This window comes from Ambystoma mexicanum, chromosome 4q, assembly GCF_040938575.1.
Source record: "Ambystoma mexicanum isolate Mex_15411 chromosome 4q, UKY_AmexF1_1, whole genome shotgun sequence".
In the NCBI taxonomy this organism is placed as follows: domain Eukaryota; kingdom Metazoa; phylum Chordata; class Amphibia; order Caudata; family Ambystomatidae; genus Ambystoma; species Ambystoma mexicanum.
Genome location: NC_090928.1, coordinates 901,813,987 through 901,829,899, shown reverse-complemented (window position 1 = coordinate 901,829,899; position 15,913 = coordinate 901,813,987). Strand labels below are relative to the sequence as shown.

Genomic DNA, 15,913 nt, shown 5'->3' with positions numbered 1-15,913 from the left:
AGTGAGTAAACACTGCATGGCAGGCAGCATTTACTTTTCATTGAGAGCAGCGCTTGCTCAATTAAACGCTCCCCGACATGGGTTTAATTTCAGTTGTGAACACTGCTTACCATGCACGCATGGTAAACAGTGTTCACAAATAGAATTAAACATGCATGTAGTGGAGGGTTTCATTTTAATTGTACAAGCTCCCTGCCATGCTAGCAGGGCAGAGAGCTTGTACAAAGGACCCCTATGGGGTCCGCCTGCTTTATGCTGTTAAGGATCTCCAGCATTTGCACCGGCATGAAACTTCATGCTGGCGCAAATGCTGGAGCATTTGTATGGCAGACAGTAAGGGAGTTGGCAGAAACGCAAGTAGCGTTCCGCCCCTCCTCTCCGACACAGAAATGCTTGTAAACAGAAGGCGTTAAATCTTTACTCAAGGCTTTTACGTCTTCCATTCATGTTACGGCTCTCATGAACATGAGCCCCTAAGTGTCCTTCCCAACTATGTATAGGACCACCCATTCACAACTTCACCTTTTAGGACTCTACGTTCACACTTTCACTTAGTAGGCCCTCCAACTCACCACTTCACCTGATAGGACTTCAGTCATCCTGCAGTACAACTGTGCTTCAGATATCCATGGTGTACTCTCCAGTGTCTCTTACGTCTTGGGGAGCCCCTCTTCTTGGGCCCTGTATTGTCTTCTCACATGACCTCCAGGCCTCAGAGCCCCCACCCACCCACCCACCCACCACCATCAACACCACCACCAACCTAGTTTCTGCTGCGCAGCTCTCTATCCAGGTCCAGCTGCAACAAAGTTAGAGTGTCTCCTACTCACAGCTCGCTCTAGGTTGTCTCTTCACAAGACTTCTGCAGCTACAACACCTGCCTTGTCTCTACTCCTACTCTGCGGTGCCTCTCCCCCTTATTAACCTTCTGCATTCTTTGCCCCATTGGTGGTTAGCCCCATAACCTGGATTCACATGTCACATTGGTATGTTGTCTCTGATTCGTCCTTTTCCAACATTTCCCAGATGTTGACGGTTGGGTCTTGTAACATTGCGAGCTAGTCCTGCAGCTCTCCTATTTGCATGTGTGATGGCACTAGCATTTCATCCGTGCACATGTGATGACACCAACGTTCCATCTTTGGATTAAGAATGATTGGGACATGACGATTCTGTGGATCTGTAGACAGTTGGGGGTGGGAGCTGTAGCAGCAGTTTTTCAGCTTATGGTGTTCTATGAAGTGTAATCTTATTGTAATGTATGTAAGCCTATTCTCTGTGGAAACTAGCCAGTGTTAGACCTGTTCATCTGGGCTTAGTGGCACCGCAAATACACAACAGAGTTCAGATCACATGATCTCTATAAAGTGGAGGTTATAAAACCTCAGGGCACAACTTTGGATTTCATCTCTACATATGGACAGTGTGCTCTGTTTTCTAGGGATGACAGGCTTTGGAAATGCTCTCCCAGAGTCTGCAAAAAACAAAGAAATGCCTTTTTAGGCGATTCATGCCACTGGAGTGCAGAACTTCGCACAAATGTGAAAATTATGTTTTAGTTCAAAACATACTAACTTCACATAAGATTGAAGCCCTGCGTTTTCATTTCTTCCACACTTTGCGGTCTAATGGTAGCACATGTGGCTCCTAGGACGAAAGTGGTTTTTAAGCACCCGATTGTGTCTGACTCTGATTCATCTGGTCATTAATAAGGCAGCAAAACTCCTTTCTATTGTTAAAAATGTTACCAGTCCTACCAGCTTATGTCAGAAAACTGTACCTTCAGCTCATTTAGTTAATGAACTTAATGCATGTTTTCTCAGGAAGATCCACAAGATCTACAAGAGTTTACAGTATAGTGAGTCCTCCTCCCTGCTTATTGAGTCAAGTAGACATCCAGGATAGCGTAAGGACAGTTGGGCATCTGGCCACACCCAAAACTGCGCTGTTTGTTACAGTTCTTAGTATTGTCTTGTAGTTCATGCACCATTTGGGAATGCAGCTTGGAAGCAACCATTGTGACAGTGCCCGTTGTTACCCAAAAATGTATAATCTTAAATTTAGGTTGCTGTCCACATGCACAATTCACCATTAAGTCATCAAATTGCTGACGGTGCTGATCATCTGTGTATAAACAGCTATAATGTTATTGCTTTAGTGAAAATAAATTAATCTAAGCCAAGCCGTCACGTGTTTTGACCAGAAACAGTCTTTCTCAAGGCTCTAACACAGCTAAATCGGTGGGTTGAGCACATTAAATATGTCTCTAATCTCCCAGATATGTATTCAAAGGTTAATCCTGTAATTCCTGGTTATATATTCACAAAATTTTCTTCAACTGATCATTAAAACTTCTTTAAGTGCATGATACATTAGTAGATGAGTTTTTTTATCTGAATTACGAGCAGGGTGCTGTGTTCGGCTGTGGCATTCCATGATTAGCGGGTCGACCCGCTAATCATGGGATGCCATGGCAAGCACGACAGAGCATATTTAAAAGATCTCCAGGACAGGCCTATGTCTATGAGGTTGTAATGCCCCGTACGCCAGCAGGCATCAGGGCGCGGGGAGACCAGAGGTGTTAAATTTACGGATAATAGCACTCTTGGTGTCCTGGCTAAACTGAAACGGTCAAGTGTGCTTTAAAGCTATTGGAATAAGAACGTTTTCAGTGCTTTCCTGAAACTAGGGTAGTTTCCATCTCGTCTCAGGGCGGCAGGTAACCAATTTTATTTATTTTTTTTAAATGTTTTTGGTTTGTCTTTCAAACCTTTAATTCTACTTCTCTTGGATCGCTTTTATTTCACCCTATTTTCTGAGGTACCGAGTGATATTTAAAAGTTCTTTACATCCTTTCTCGTTTCTCAGCCCATCTGCGCCTGTTCCATGATGTTGAGACCACTGCATATATCATTTTTTTTTCCTTTTCGGCTAGGATTGAAGCCCATCTATCTTCGGGTGAGCGTTTTGTTTGATTCTGTATGAACCATCCAACAGAAAGATTTCTTTTCTCATTTAGAGCTGGGCATATCATTATTATGTGGTGTAGGCTTTCTATTGTTGCGCCATTGCTGCAAAATCTACATAATTTTTCTTGTTCAGGTATTGTTTTCCACGCCGCCATTACTTCTCGTGTCTGTAGGATATTCAGTCTCATCCTCATAAAGGTGTCTCTGATTTTCACTGATGGGAAGTATTTTTGATATTCCGGTGATGTATTGATTGGTCTAATGTCTGTTGTACCCAAGATATCCACAGCACATTTGGATCAGACCTCAATTGTCTTTATCCAGTCATTTTCTATCAGTGTTTTTTTTGCTCTCTGTGGTCTGTTTATGAGTTGATCTCTGGATATTCCTTCAGCTTCGCATTTCGCTTTAATGAAGTTTTTCCATATTTCCAAAGGTTGGACTATAATCCCACTGCCTTTTGTCTTGCAGAATCTCTATTGGCGGTGGATAGTTCGAACTTATTTTATTTCTGTACAGGTCCAATAGTTTGCCACCTTGAAAGAAAAAGATCTACAACGTCCAGATGCCCGTTCGGCATCTGGTATGTTAAGGAGACCTACGTCTGCTGATCTTAGGCATCTTTGGGGCACGTACAATGAGAATTGCTTTTTAAAATAGGATGGCGCCTCTCCAAAGAGACATCTATGGACTATCGTCATTGCCTTAAACTTAACTCTATCCTCTATTCTGAGCCAATGTAATTCCTTTCTTCCTTCTGATATGTGGTCTCTGTATTTCATTTTCTTAATGATGCGAACTGCATCATTTTGCATCACTTAGCACCTTATTAAATCTCTCTTAGAGGCTCCCAACAGCAGGGCGTTTCCATAATCTAGAGGAGACAACAGAATTGCTCTTGCAATGTTAGCTGTGTTTGTCTCATTTATGAAGGGTCTGATGGCTCTTAGAAGACGCAGGTAGTACATATTGTTTTTGTACAGATAATTAACCTGTGCTTCCGAGCCTACTGACGCTTCAACCATCATCCCCAGAGTTTTTACTTGGGGCACCACGGGTATGATGGCTCCTTTGATAGGGAAGGCTTTAAATTGGGTATCAAGTATGGATCTGGCCTGACGTGATCCAAAGACCATTAGTTCGGTCTTGGTGTAGTTTAGACACATCCAGAGTCTTTGCATCCAGATATCAATGATATTATAGATTTCCTCTATTTTCGCACAGTCGGTGGCATAGTCTCCTGTCAGTTCGAAAATAAGCTGCGTATCATCGCCGTAATTAGTAAAGAATACACCAATGTTTTCCAGCAGATTACAGAGACTTCTCATATAAAGGTTAAAAAGCAGTGGAGACAAGCTGGCACCCTGAGGGACTTCGAACAGGATCGGGGCAGCTTCTGAAAATGTATCGCCCCAATGTATTCTCGCCTTCCTGTCCTTCAGGAAGAAAGCTAGCCATGCCAATGCTATTGACGAACACCTGGCTATTTTATCCGGTGCTGTTTGGAGTAACTGGTGGTCTACCAAGTCAAATGCCGTGCTGAGATCCAGCAGCATAAGTAACCCGGGTTTGGCTTTCTCTATCAGCTCCAGCATGTGAGTCTGTAAATCCAGCATGGCTGACTCTGTACTGTGAGCCGCCCGAAAACCCTAATTGCTGTTCGTGTAGTGCATCAGATTCTTCCACATGTTTTTGTAGCTGATTTGGGGATATTTTGTCCAAAGTTTTCAAAATAAAATTTTAATTAGTGATGGGGCGTAAATTGCTAGGATCCTTTGGATCCAGACCTGCCTTCTTTACTGAAGGGGTTATCGTAACATTCTTAATGGCGTTCGGAACTGATCACTCAGAAAAAGATACATTAACTATCCTAGTCAGGGTGGGTGCAAAGAGTTCTTTGTGGTCCAATATGATCTTGGTGGGAAGGATATTTTCTGCGCAAGAAGTTGGCTTAATTTTGGACATCACCAGGCATAGATCTTCCTCAGTAACTGCTGAGAAACAAACTCTCTCTCTCTCTCTTTAAAATGAGGTTTTCTCCCATAGGGGTTTCTGTGCTAGTGGTAGCTCTGGTTGCTATAATGTTGTTCCTAGCTTTTAGGATTTTAGCGGCAAAACCATCTTGTACCCTGTCACAGTCTTCCTTAGATGGAATATATGGTGGTGAGAGCATCTTGGGTTTTTCCATATCCTTAAGTATTTCAAAAAGTCTACTGGTCGAGTTAGAAGCTGCCTCTATTTCTTTATTATAGTAGTTAGATTTTGCTTCCTTAATTGCCTTTCTGTACACTTGGTCAGATCGTTTCCAATCCTCCCTTTTTTCCTGAGTTTGATTCTGTTGCCATGTTCGTTCCTTAGCACGTTTTGCTTGTTTAAGTTTGTTGGTATTCTCATTGTACCAATTACATTTATTGTTGTTTTTTCTCACTAACTTTCTTTTCAATGGAGCATTCTTGTCTACCATCCCCTGCATATGTTTAGTGTATTTCAATAACATATGTTCACAGTCATCGTTGTCTGTAAAGGACTCGAGGATCTGCAGTAAGCATGGTTTCAGTTGCTCCGACCCAATTTCCTTAAAGTTTCTACTCCAAACTTTCACGTGCGGATTCTCTTGCTGTTTAGAAGAGGGGGTTAGAAGTACCTCTGTATTTAAGAGAGTACTTGAGGAAGATGTTTTTCCCTTGTTAAGTAAGCTGAAGACTACCCGATTCAGTTTGTATGCTATTCCTGTTCTAGTACCACAACTTCCATCCTAACCCTGTCTAAATACATCACTCATTCGGTCAACTGGTGTCCTTTCCAGCGCATTGTCCCTCAGTGCCTATCACAAGTCTTTTGAAAAAACCTTCACTGGACCCAGAGGAAATGGGAAATTATGGACACATTGCATGGTTACCTTTGATCGCCAATATCCTTGAAAACGTTGTGAATTTACAAGCAGGGTCTTTTATTGTAAACAACCACCTCCTGGATTCCTTGCAATCAGGGTTCTGATCGGGACATGAGCCTTGGTCTCAGTGTGGGATGATCTACTACTACACTCGGATCAGGGTCATCTGTCCCTGTTGGTGATGTTGAGTCTATTGGTGGCTTTTGATACTGTGGATCACCATATCCTCCTTCACCAACTTTCTTTTATTGCGGGGCCCTCCGTGTGCTGGTTCCAAAGATTTCTTTCTAATAGACAACAAGCTGTCAAGATGGCGCCTCTTCTCTGGTCACTCGCAAGGTTCCCCAGGGTTCCCCGCTGTACACTCTTCTGTTTTGCATCTACATTTCCCCTCTGTTGACCATCATTTGCAGATTTAAATGCTTAAAAAGGCTTAACATGAAATAATTCTAGGCCTCACAAGGCTAAGACCGTAAACCCAAGCACCAAGGTCAGTGTGCCGAGAGGAGTTCTGCTTAGAAGCTGAAATTGCACCAGATAACATTTTACAGGGCACAAAGCATGCAATTATTAAAGTAAATTTGTTTCAGTTGGTAGCAGTGACTAATAGATATATCCTTGAATGCCAGGTGCAAGTAGCTACCGTGCCAATTGGTTCCATAACAAATGAATATATAGCGCCCCAAGTGGCCATCGAAGGAAAGCAAACATGTTGGAATATCAGAAAATATAATAAATAGATGAAATGGAGCTCTGTAACAGTGACCCTCCACCACGTGATCGAAACAGTGGTAATTTATTCGAGGCCAAATTAGAGTGTGCACCCGCCACATCCTTAGCACATACAGACACAGAGACGACATGCCAAGGCCACGAACAGACTGGCAGATAAGGCCTGGGAATGAGAAGGGAGTAACTTCTTTAAATTGGATCATAGCGGTTTGCCAGTCTCTCCTTCTCCACCACGTACCTTGGCACTGCATAAAGGTGCTTGAAGCAGGATTAGCAAATGACTGTCCAATCAAATGATGTTCTTATCGACTGATGTAGTAGAATACCAACCAATGGCAGGATAGATTGAAATGTATCATTTGTAGAAGGATGAACCTAGGAGGAGTTATTAGTAGTAGAAGAACCAATTGTAAAAGGTTCACCTATAGATAAATATGTTTCAGATTCCACTAACCAACTGAGCGAGGGAGCAGATGTTTTTATCATAATTACTAACTATGACATCAGCTATGACAATTTTTTCATTGAAATGTTCGGTTATGATTTACAAATGCCTGATGGGGTCTGCCCCAAGTTATCTGGTTAAGAGACTAACCAAGGCACCAGTAGGACCTAGTCTTCGATCAAACGAAAAATACAGCCTACAACAACCACGTAAAACATTGACAAAAGTCGGTGGTACTAACTTTGTTCACTGGGCTCATACGATTTGGAACCTCATGCCCCCTCGGATAAAAAACAGTGTCTGCCTCACCACATTTAAAAAACTACTCAAGACGCATCTCTTTGATGAAGGGGAAACCTAATAGCGCTGCCTGCCATATGGATGCTTGAGTTTTCTGTCACCATGTTGTCTGTCCTTGTGAGCACCTTGAGGCCTCTGGGCGATAGGGCGCAATACAAAAACCCAAATAGATAGATAGGTGGATAGAAAACCTTGTTGTTCCTAACACATTTTGAGATTGTCCTTTGCATGCTCTCCCAGCAGCCGTTTGTATCTGAATAAAGCGGGGCTTTCTCATGCTCTTAGATTTACTCCATTATTGAGATTTTTCTCTTTATTGGTGTATTTGGTCCAATCTTGACAGCTCTTTTCATGGGTTGAACAAGAGGGAAACCTAGTGAAGACTGTCTGGCTGGACAATCTTGATCGGAGGACGAGGGACATAATAAAACACAGATGTCGACCATGATTCTGTGCATCTACCTGAACTGAAACCCAGCTGAAGTAAGTTGAAGTTTTCTCCCATAAATGTTTTCTCAGAAACCATTTCTCCGAACGTTAGAAAGGCCGTCCATTTACTGAATCAAAACGATCTAGTGTTGTATTCTGTAACACATGTGTGTTTGCTGCTTGTTTTAAAGATGTTGCTACTACCTGTACCCATAGTTAATATATGAACTAATGAGTGGGCCTTGTCTACTAACAACTGAAATGGTTTCAATATTACAAATTGGAAAAGCTTTATCATATGAGACCTTTGGAGTGTGGGCTCTCATATGAAGACAAGTGGGGAGTCTGGGTGATACACATTTACTAATCTCAACCATGTTACCAAACATTAAGACCATTTGTGACAAGGAGCAGAGACTGGAGATGCTTTGCACGAAGTATGATGGTGAATGATTATCTGATGACCTAGAAGAGATTAGATTTTAAATAATAGTAATGCCTGCAAAATAGGCTCCCGTTGCAATAACTACCTTTGACCTATACAGTATGCTATAAAATACATTTTAAAGATTGTTTTAACTTGTGGACAATATGAGCGTGCCTGTTAACACTCCAACTCTTGGTTAAGGCTGAGGCCCAAGCTAATTGAAGCATCACGTACAAGCTACTCACTGTAGTGTTTCGTGTACTGATATTCCATGTTCCCTGTATTCCAGACTCCTGGAGATCATCTGTAATGCATGAATTGTAAAAAGGAGAATTCCTTGCAAAGAAAATTGACTCTGGTTTGCATGTAAGGCTATGTCTGCAGGATACACCTCTACAGTGATGCACCAGCTTCTATACTTCAGTGTCAAACTCCAAATGAATGCCCCACTAACTGTGAGACTGGGGTAACTTTGGATGCAAAGGGGACATGGATTACCAGTAAATGAGTCATAAATGTGTGTAATGAGTACTTCCTGCCTCCCTTTCTTTAGACTCTTGAGAGAGTTAAAAATATCTGAAGTAATTTTAGGGAGGGTGGAAGTAACTAAACTCAATTTAGCCAAAACTGTCTTGCCACAAAAGAGCATCATGGTTGAAACCCAAGAAGAGGAGAATTCATAAAGCATGTAGCAGTATGATGGATATATGTTTGCGTGTGTCGATAGAACGCCATGGACACTGCTCTCCCTTAAAGCATTTGCACGAATACCTTGAGGAGGAATCATTTAAATGTTCTATGCGTTTAGCATGTAAGGTGCTATCCAGTGGGCAAGTAAACTCTTACAATCCTGCTAACTTGTAGAAAAGTTGCTATCAGACATGAAATACTGTTCTACGGTCCTAAAAAGCTTAGCTCTGTTTATGTAAAATTTCAAAGATTTTCATACATCAATATGATGCAGATTCCAGGTTTGAAGGCAACCACCTTTTGTTTCCCATGAAAGTCGGGCATTGCTACTTTTGGGCAGACAATGTGGATATGTCTGTGGAACCATTTCCTCATTAAGAAAGACCACAGCCGAAGGGCCTGTATCTCACTAGAAGTAAATGACAGAACCTGGTCCAGGGAGCAAGAAAAGTGGCTACACTCACAATCCAGTGACCAGTAGAGACATCTCAACCACTTGCCCTTGTATTTTAGTGGTGCCAATGGCTTCATAGCCACTGTAGGGGATTTGGCTGTCATCTATAATATCTGGAGGCAGACCCTTGAGTGAGCCAAGCTGACCACTAAGGCACCTGAATGGGGCAAAGCACTGTGCTTTACCTGGACACAAAGTGTGTGGTGAGAAGTTTAAGTCCCTTCATGCCAACATTCAAACAGTCACAAACTAAAGGCCTCCAAAAACTCAGACACAGTTGAGAACCTTCTTGGGCCTCCCCCGATATTAAAGGAGTTCTGTGAAAAATGATGGGACCACAGTTGCTCCACTGACAATCTCTACAACTCAAACAGTTTTAGTTGGTTGTGTTACCCAAGGAATGGCATGCATTACAGAAAAGACACTAAGTCTATGGGCCTTTCTCCACCACCAATTCACTATAAATATGGCAGGACTATCTACTTCCTAGAGTGAGACTAGGAATGGGGCCCAATTACCTTGTTTCAATGGGACCACCAGGGATGAAGTCTCAAGTGTTGCTTCAAATACTGCAGATACTGTTTGCCAGCCCAAGCCTTGCATTTGATCTGACTGCTGTGAGAGATGTTCTGCGCAAGCAAAGAATCTCAACAGCTGATAAAGGCAGAATACCATTTCTTTAAAGACTAAACATGGGTCTTGTCCACAAGGGCACCAAAGTTTCTCATCTCTCAGGCAACAAAAACACACCGTTATTAACCAGTGCCACCCTGTGATGTCCACACTCTTTTGGAGTGCCTTCATACAGTTTTTTCAGTACTAGCAATCTTCTGTACCTCTACCAGTACCACCGTCACCAGTGTCACGTTTCCACTAAATGATGAAGCCTTACCAAAATTCAGTCTAACATGCACGTAGCACAGGACTGTGCGTCTAAAGTTCAGGCACTGTTAGAGTGTTCGACAGCAGCTTAAGAAACCTGACCAAAGTTCTTAATGGGAGAACATAAATAACGAAACCATGGAAAACAAGTCATCCCAAAGACCCACTGTAACTGGAAAACACAACATTGTACCCCACTATTGTGGTCATGTCTAACCAGCTCAGTAGGAGGGCCCTATTTCGCACAGCCAATGAGACCAGTGTTGGATTACAGCCTGCAAAACATGCCGTTATTCAAGGAATTGCCTTTGGACATTGGTTTCTGATCATGCTATACATAGGGGCATTTCTTAGTCCTGTGTAATCTCATAGATCCGACCTGACCCCAGAAGTGACCCTACCACTAGCGTTTAAGTACCTTTGAATACTTCTAAAGACGCTCACAGGTTAAGTACTTACCTTTCATATGGGTCCAGCCTACATTTCACAAGCTCGAATCTCTCAGCAGGGCTGACTCAGCCTATCACCTTAATGAGGCCGATAAGCTGAGTACCATTAAATGGGTTGAACATAGCACCTGTTGTTACAGCACTTAAGAATCTGTGGCGGTAGGACTGGGCTCGAGGAAGTGACTGCTATGGGCGAATCTGGGGTGAAACCCTGAGGAATGCCTATTCCAGGCCCATCTACAGCCTCTCCAAGGTGGTAAAAACGGCAGCCTTTTTAGGAGTGGCCTCAAGCAGGCCGGCTATAGACAGAACCGAAAGTAACACAATACCCAGATATCTAATCGCATATTCATAATCACGGTCAAAGAGCAAGGCAACTACACATCTGAAATAATGTAGAAACAGTGCCTATGCCTATTGGGCTGATGAAGAAGCACAAAACAAAAAGCATCAATGGCCGTTTTACACTACATGCATTTCACACGCCTCCTCACTTCCAGTTGAATTAATCGTGAGAGTCTAGCGTTATAAGTATAACCGTTTCCTTTTGAACAGAACATCAAAAAGAGGTTTAAAAACGATTAAGTAATGATGAGAAAAGCAGATCAAGGTGTTCTCCGTTTCAATGGCATACTAATTGTCCCACCTCTTTTTTTATCAATCGAATTCAAACATCTATTTGGACGTATGGTTTAAATGTGACCTTTTTTGCCGAAAAAAGAACTGTAAAAAATATCCCTACATTAACAACCTCCTGTAACATTTTACACATGTGGTGTTTTAAAATACCTCGTTGCCAACCACAACTTGGCCTTCATCTGGACGATGATGTCATGCACCTCCTTCTGGGGGTCTGAATTAGCCCTATGTTTGGACTCGGAGTAGGGCTGCAGCAAGTGAAAAACCTAAAAGCAGAGAGAGAAGATGATTTAGTGCTAGGAAAATATTTTGCTACTCCCCAGTTTCTAGTTTTCACATTTCCTCAAAATAAGATGCTTGAAGCAGCAGCCACCTGCAGCATAATCCTCAAGGCTGCACTTTATGCCCAGGGGTGTGTTTGCTTTGGAGAGGCCTGTGGCTGTTGAAGACCTGGGAGCGTCACTTGCTTTATATGCCTGGCGTGTGGGGCCTTTTCAGAACATTCAAAAGGGCTGATTATCTCACACTGCGAATACGAATCCCCTATGATCTCATATCCTCTTTGTTATAAACAACCTATAAACTGATATTTCAGAGAAAAATAATTGAAACAATTTTCCTTGCCACTGACAGCCTGCAACAAATACAGAGTTTGCGTGGAAACGATCATCTCATCAGTTATTGAATTTGTGCAAGTTATTTAGACATAACACGGTCATGCTTATATAGGGCACATACAGTGTCCTATTAAACTTTACAACCACCATTTATAAAATATCCTACAAGAAATAAATATTGTTTTATAACAGGAATATTATTGCAGCATGATCAGAGCACGTAACAGGGCTGTGCAGACCGGAATGTAGCTGGAAGCTCTTGCTTTCTTTCTCTCACAGTTAATCACCATGGCAAAATGGTGGCTCCTATACTCTTGTACAAAGAAGCAGCGATTCATTTGTGCCTGGGCTGTCGGGTGTTCAGCCCCAGGAGTCATTTCGAAACTTGGGGGGTGACCAGTACTTCTGGCAATTTAGTTTGCCACGCTTATTCTGCTGCTCACAGTGCTGAATCTACCCCAGCTGGCACCTTGCAAAGCAGCTACTTCTGACGAGCACACTACTTACCATTTTTCCTGCAATGGAATAATACTGTTTCTGGTTACTATGCCACATTTAAAGTATTGGATTGTTGCACAGGTTGCCCTTCGTAAGAGATTCCATTCTCCAGCTCTTTAGTCAATCAAATTAGAAATAAATGCTCTTAAATTCAACATTTGAGTCATTTCTCTCACATTCACAACCGAAAAAGGTAGACTCATTCCATAGCTGCACACTGGGAAGAAATAGTGGAAAAATATTCAGAGGCACAGATGTACCTTTCCCTAGCAGTATAGGCTTAGTCAGTTGGCCTCATTACAAGTTTGGCTGTGTGGTCATTCAGTTACTGCAATTTTTTGGTGGTAATGGAATTAACATCATGTTTACCGCACTTCTGAACTCCGAAGTTTGGGGGGCAAGTGCATACAGCTGGAGGTAAATCCCCCACATCATCTCCAGAAAATCTGCATTTTTACTGTGGTGAAATTCTGTTCACGGTAAATACACCAAACATCACATAGAGTCCTATGGACCCCAGGCCGAGTGTGATTTAAGGAATGAAGCACCTCATTGTCTCCAGTCCACTGTATTGGGTTTTGTTGAATTTGAAGAGGGAGACCCAAACATGGCCCTCATTGCACCTATCCCACTCTCAGCCTAGCGAAAGAAAAACGAGAGATGTACTTCGCTTCAGGGCCCTTCCTCCCCATCATTGATGTATCGCAGGTGTAAGAGGCGCTACTCACTCAGACAACCCTTCAGACCATACCCGGATGCAAGTATTGAAGAGATACAGCGGTCATCAATTGAACAAGTTGACTGACTGCAACCTCGAAGAACGCCAATGACATCACGACTGACAAAATGACATAGATGAGTTAGACATGACGCATATAGACATTCCTGCACAAAGTTACACAGACATTTAGCTTTATTGCTGATAGACACGAAGAATATGCTTATGACTCACATAGTTAGAGGACTGACACACGTATACCTTTTGCTACGCAGAAACCGCAAGACGCATAAGAATACATATGAACTACGTGCTGACGCTTAACCGCGACTAACATTGGCGGCCATTCGAATAAATGAAGTAGCCTTCTTGCCCTAATGTAAAGTAGCAAAGAGTTTAGTGCAGCACCCTCGCAAACTTTAAACACATGGATACTCAGGAACCACAGACATGTGTGTCATGGTTATGACCGGAGTACCAAAAGGAGTACCAAAAGAAATACTAATGCTGGTCAGACACTGACATGGACTTGCCACATTACTTGCAGGGCTTGTAGCCTGAGCGCATGCAGAGACAGGACACATTTAGAATAAAAGCAGTGGTGTGTTCTAGAAGAAGCAAGCTGAGCGCAAAGACAAAAAAGGAAATCCAGCTATATGGGCACAGCTGTCTTCATATATACCACCGATGACATCATGTCTGGTGTCACACATGTCAGCAACAGAGTCACACTGCATCTCCTGGTCGCAATCAGAGGCAGAAAGTAATCCATTAGAAATATATGTACAGATCTGGCCTAACTTTGTAATGGTGACTATGGATTGCAACAGAATGTGTAAACTAGGGGAGCTCTGGAAGATGCCCCATATAACACCGAATGGGTTGCATCACACAGCAAAGCTGGTTGCTTCTCTGGCCCTCAAAGCTTCCCAGTCCCCTTCTATGATTGTTTCTAAAGTGACCCTGCAACAATCACCTATGACAATCAATGTATAGTACCTCATTTATTTAGTATAGACTTCCCAGTCAAAGGGAGAGAGGAGATGCTCTTCATGGATAGGTAAAAGAATATATATATATAATAGAGCGACGGTTGCCACCCATAGTTAAGGTGAGTGACTCCCATAGGAAACCCAAAACAATTAATGGCTAATAACTTTTGACTAGTACGACGGATTTGGCAGAATGTCTGAAGTCAATTAGGGACACAAGCCCGCCGCTGTCCCCCCTCACACCCCCTCCCCCTGCCACCTAGACTGCAGAATGTGGGCAAGATCCGTTAATAAATAAGAAAGTTATTCTTTTTTTTCTTTTAATTTGTGTGTGTGGTTCAAAAAGAACCTTTACAAAATAGCACATCAATACATTATTACGTATCACAATACAAAACAGTTCATTATTAAACGATAAAATTAAAACAGATTTAAGAAAAAAAATGTGATCCAAATCAACAATTATATTACTTAATAAGGAAGAGAAAAAAATGTAACATTAAAATGACGAAATCTCCTTTTCTATTACTTTCAAACAAATCGACCAATGCAAAGATTAATGCTCTCTCATGTCCTTGCAGGAGTCGATTCGAAAGAGATTCCATACAATCTTCATAATTCACATTTACAAATCGTAAAAAAAATCTAGTCCTTACATCTCTAAAATATGAGCATTCTAAAATCAAATGTTTTAAAGTTTCATTTTGTTCTGGACAATTCAAAAAACGACATTTAGACGCAATTTGCCCTGATTTCTATTTAAAGCTCCCCAGTATTTTGTTCATTCAAGAGTGTGGTACTGATTTAGTCTAAATCTCATATAATACATTCTAGTTACATTACATTAAAAGTTATTAAAAAAAAAAAAAGAAAAAAACACAAATTTGCAGCCCACTCCCCATTCATTTTCCCATACACAAAAAGATCAATTGTTGCTCCACGGCACAGCCCAAACCGCTGGAGGGATTTGGACCAGGTCCGGAACAACTTGGGCACAAAGTGTTGACTCACGATCCTTTTGTCGTTTGGGGTTATTCTGTCCAGTAGTTGTTTAAATATTTGATGGAGAAGGGAATGCCCCTGCTCCAAAAATAGATCGCTATATCTCCGGTAAATTGCCAAGAAACCGGGTGTTTATAAATGAAACAGCCGCCATCTTCCATTTTTCTTGATGCGAAAGATAGCCCAGTGTATTGGAAAATGAAACGCATATAAAAGCCAATTGCAAGTCAAAAAACATGCAAATGTTATCAGGTTAGAGGTGGGGGAGAGGCAAAAGGACACCAAGTGAAATTTGGGAGTTGGCAGGGGTCTAGGCACTGAGTTTGCAACACAAAGCTTTTCTGTGACCTCTTACAGAAACATTGCGTGTTGTGGGAGGAATGGGAGAGAGTAGGGGAAGTGAGGAAGCAATCTGGGGAGTGGGGGAGCTGACACCGATGAGGGGAGCATTTGGTGAGGGTCTGGGTGGGCAGGGAAGCATTTTTTACTGTCTTTCCGTATAACTATTGGCATAAGGACTACAAAATAATAATCAGGGGTATAAGCAAGGGTATTTGTAGTTCATGCCGCGATTATGCGAAAAAGTGAGAAAAAATTATGTATATATTATGGTTAAGTTGCTAAACTCATAGGAAGAGCACTTTTTCGGCGGCTTATAACTTTGCTCCCCCTGGAGGAATCCTCACCAAACTTTGCAAAAAAAGTAGTTGACCCACTCTGAATTACCTTGCCAAATTTGGTGAGGTTTCGTCAAGGGGGGGCAAAGTTGTAGGGGGT

At 42.1% G+C, this 15,913-nt stretch overlaps 1 protein-coding gene across 3 annotated transcripts in view; it reads right to left on the bottom strand.

Annotated features, from left to right (window-relative positions):
* The window catches only part of THADA (THADA armadillo repeat containing), a 2,999,906-nt gene that overhangs the window by 597,364 nt on the left and 2,386,629 nt on the right, over positions 1 to 15,913 (bottom strand). For all 3 annotated transcript variants that reach the window (XM_069608464.1, XM_069608463.1, XM_069608465.1), the window contains exon 30: positions 11,460 to 11,575. In XM_069608464.1, the coding sequence (XP_069464565.1) occupies positions 11,460 to 11,575 (116 nt within the window). The remainder of the gene's footprint in view (positions 1 to 11,459; positions 11,576 to 15,913) is intronic.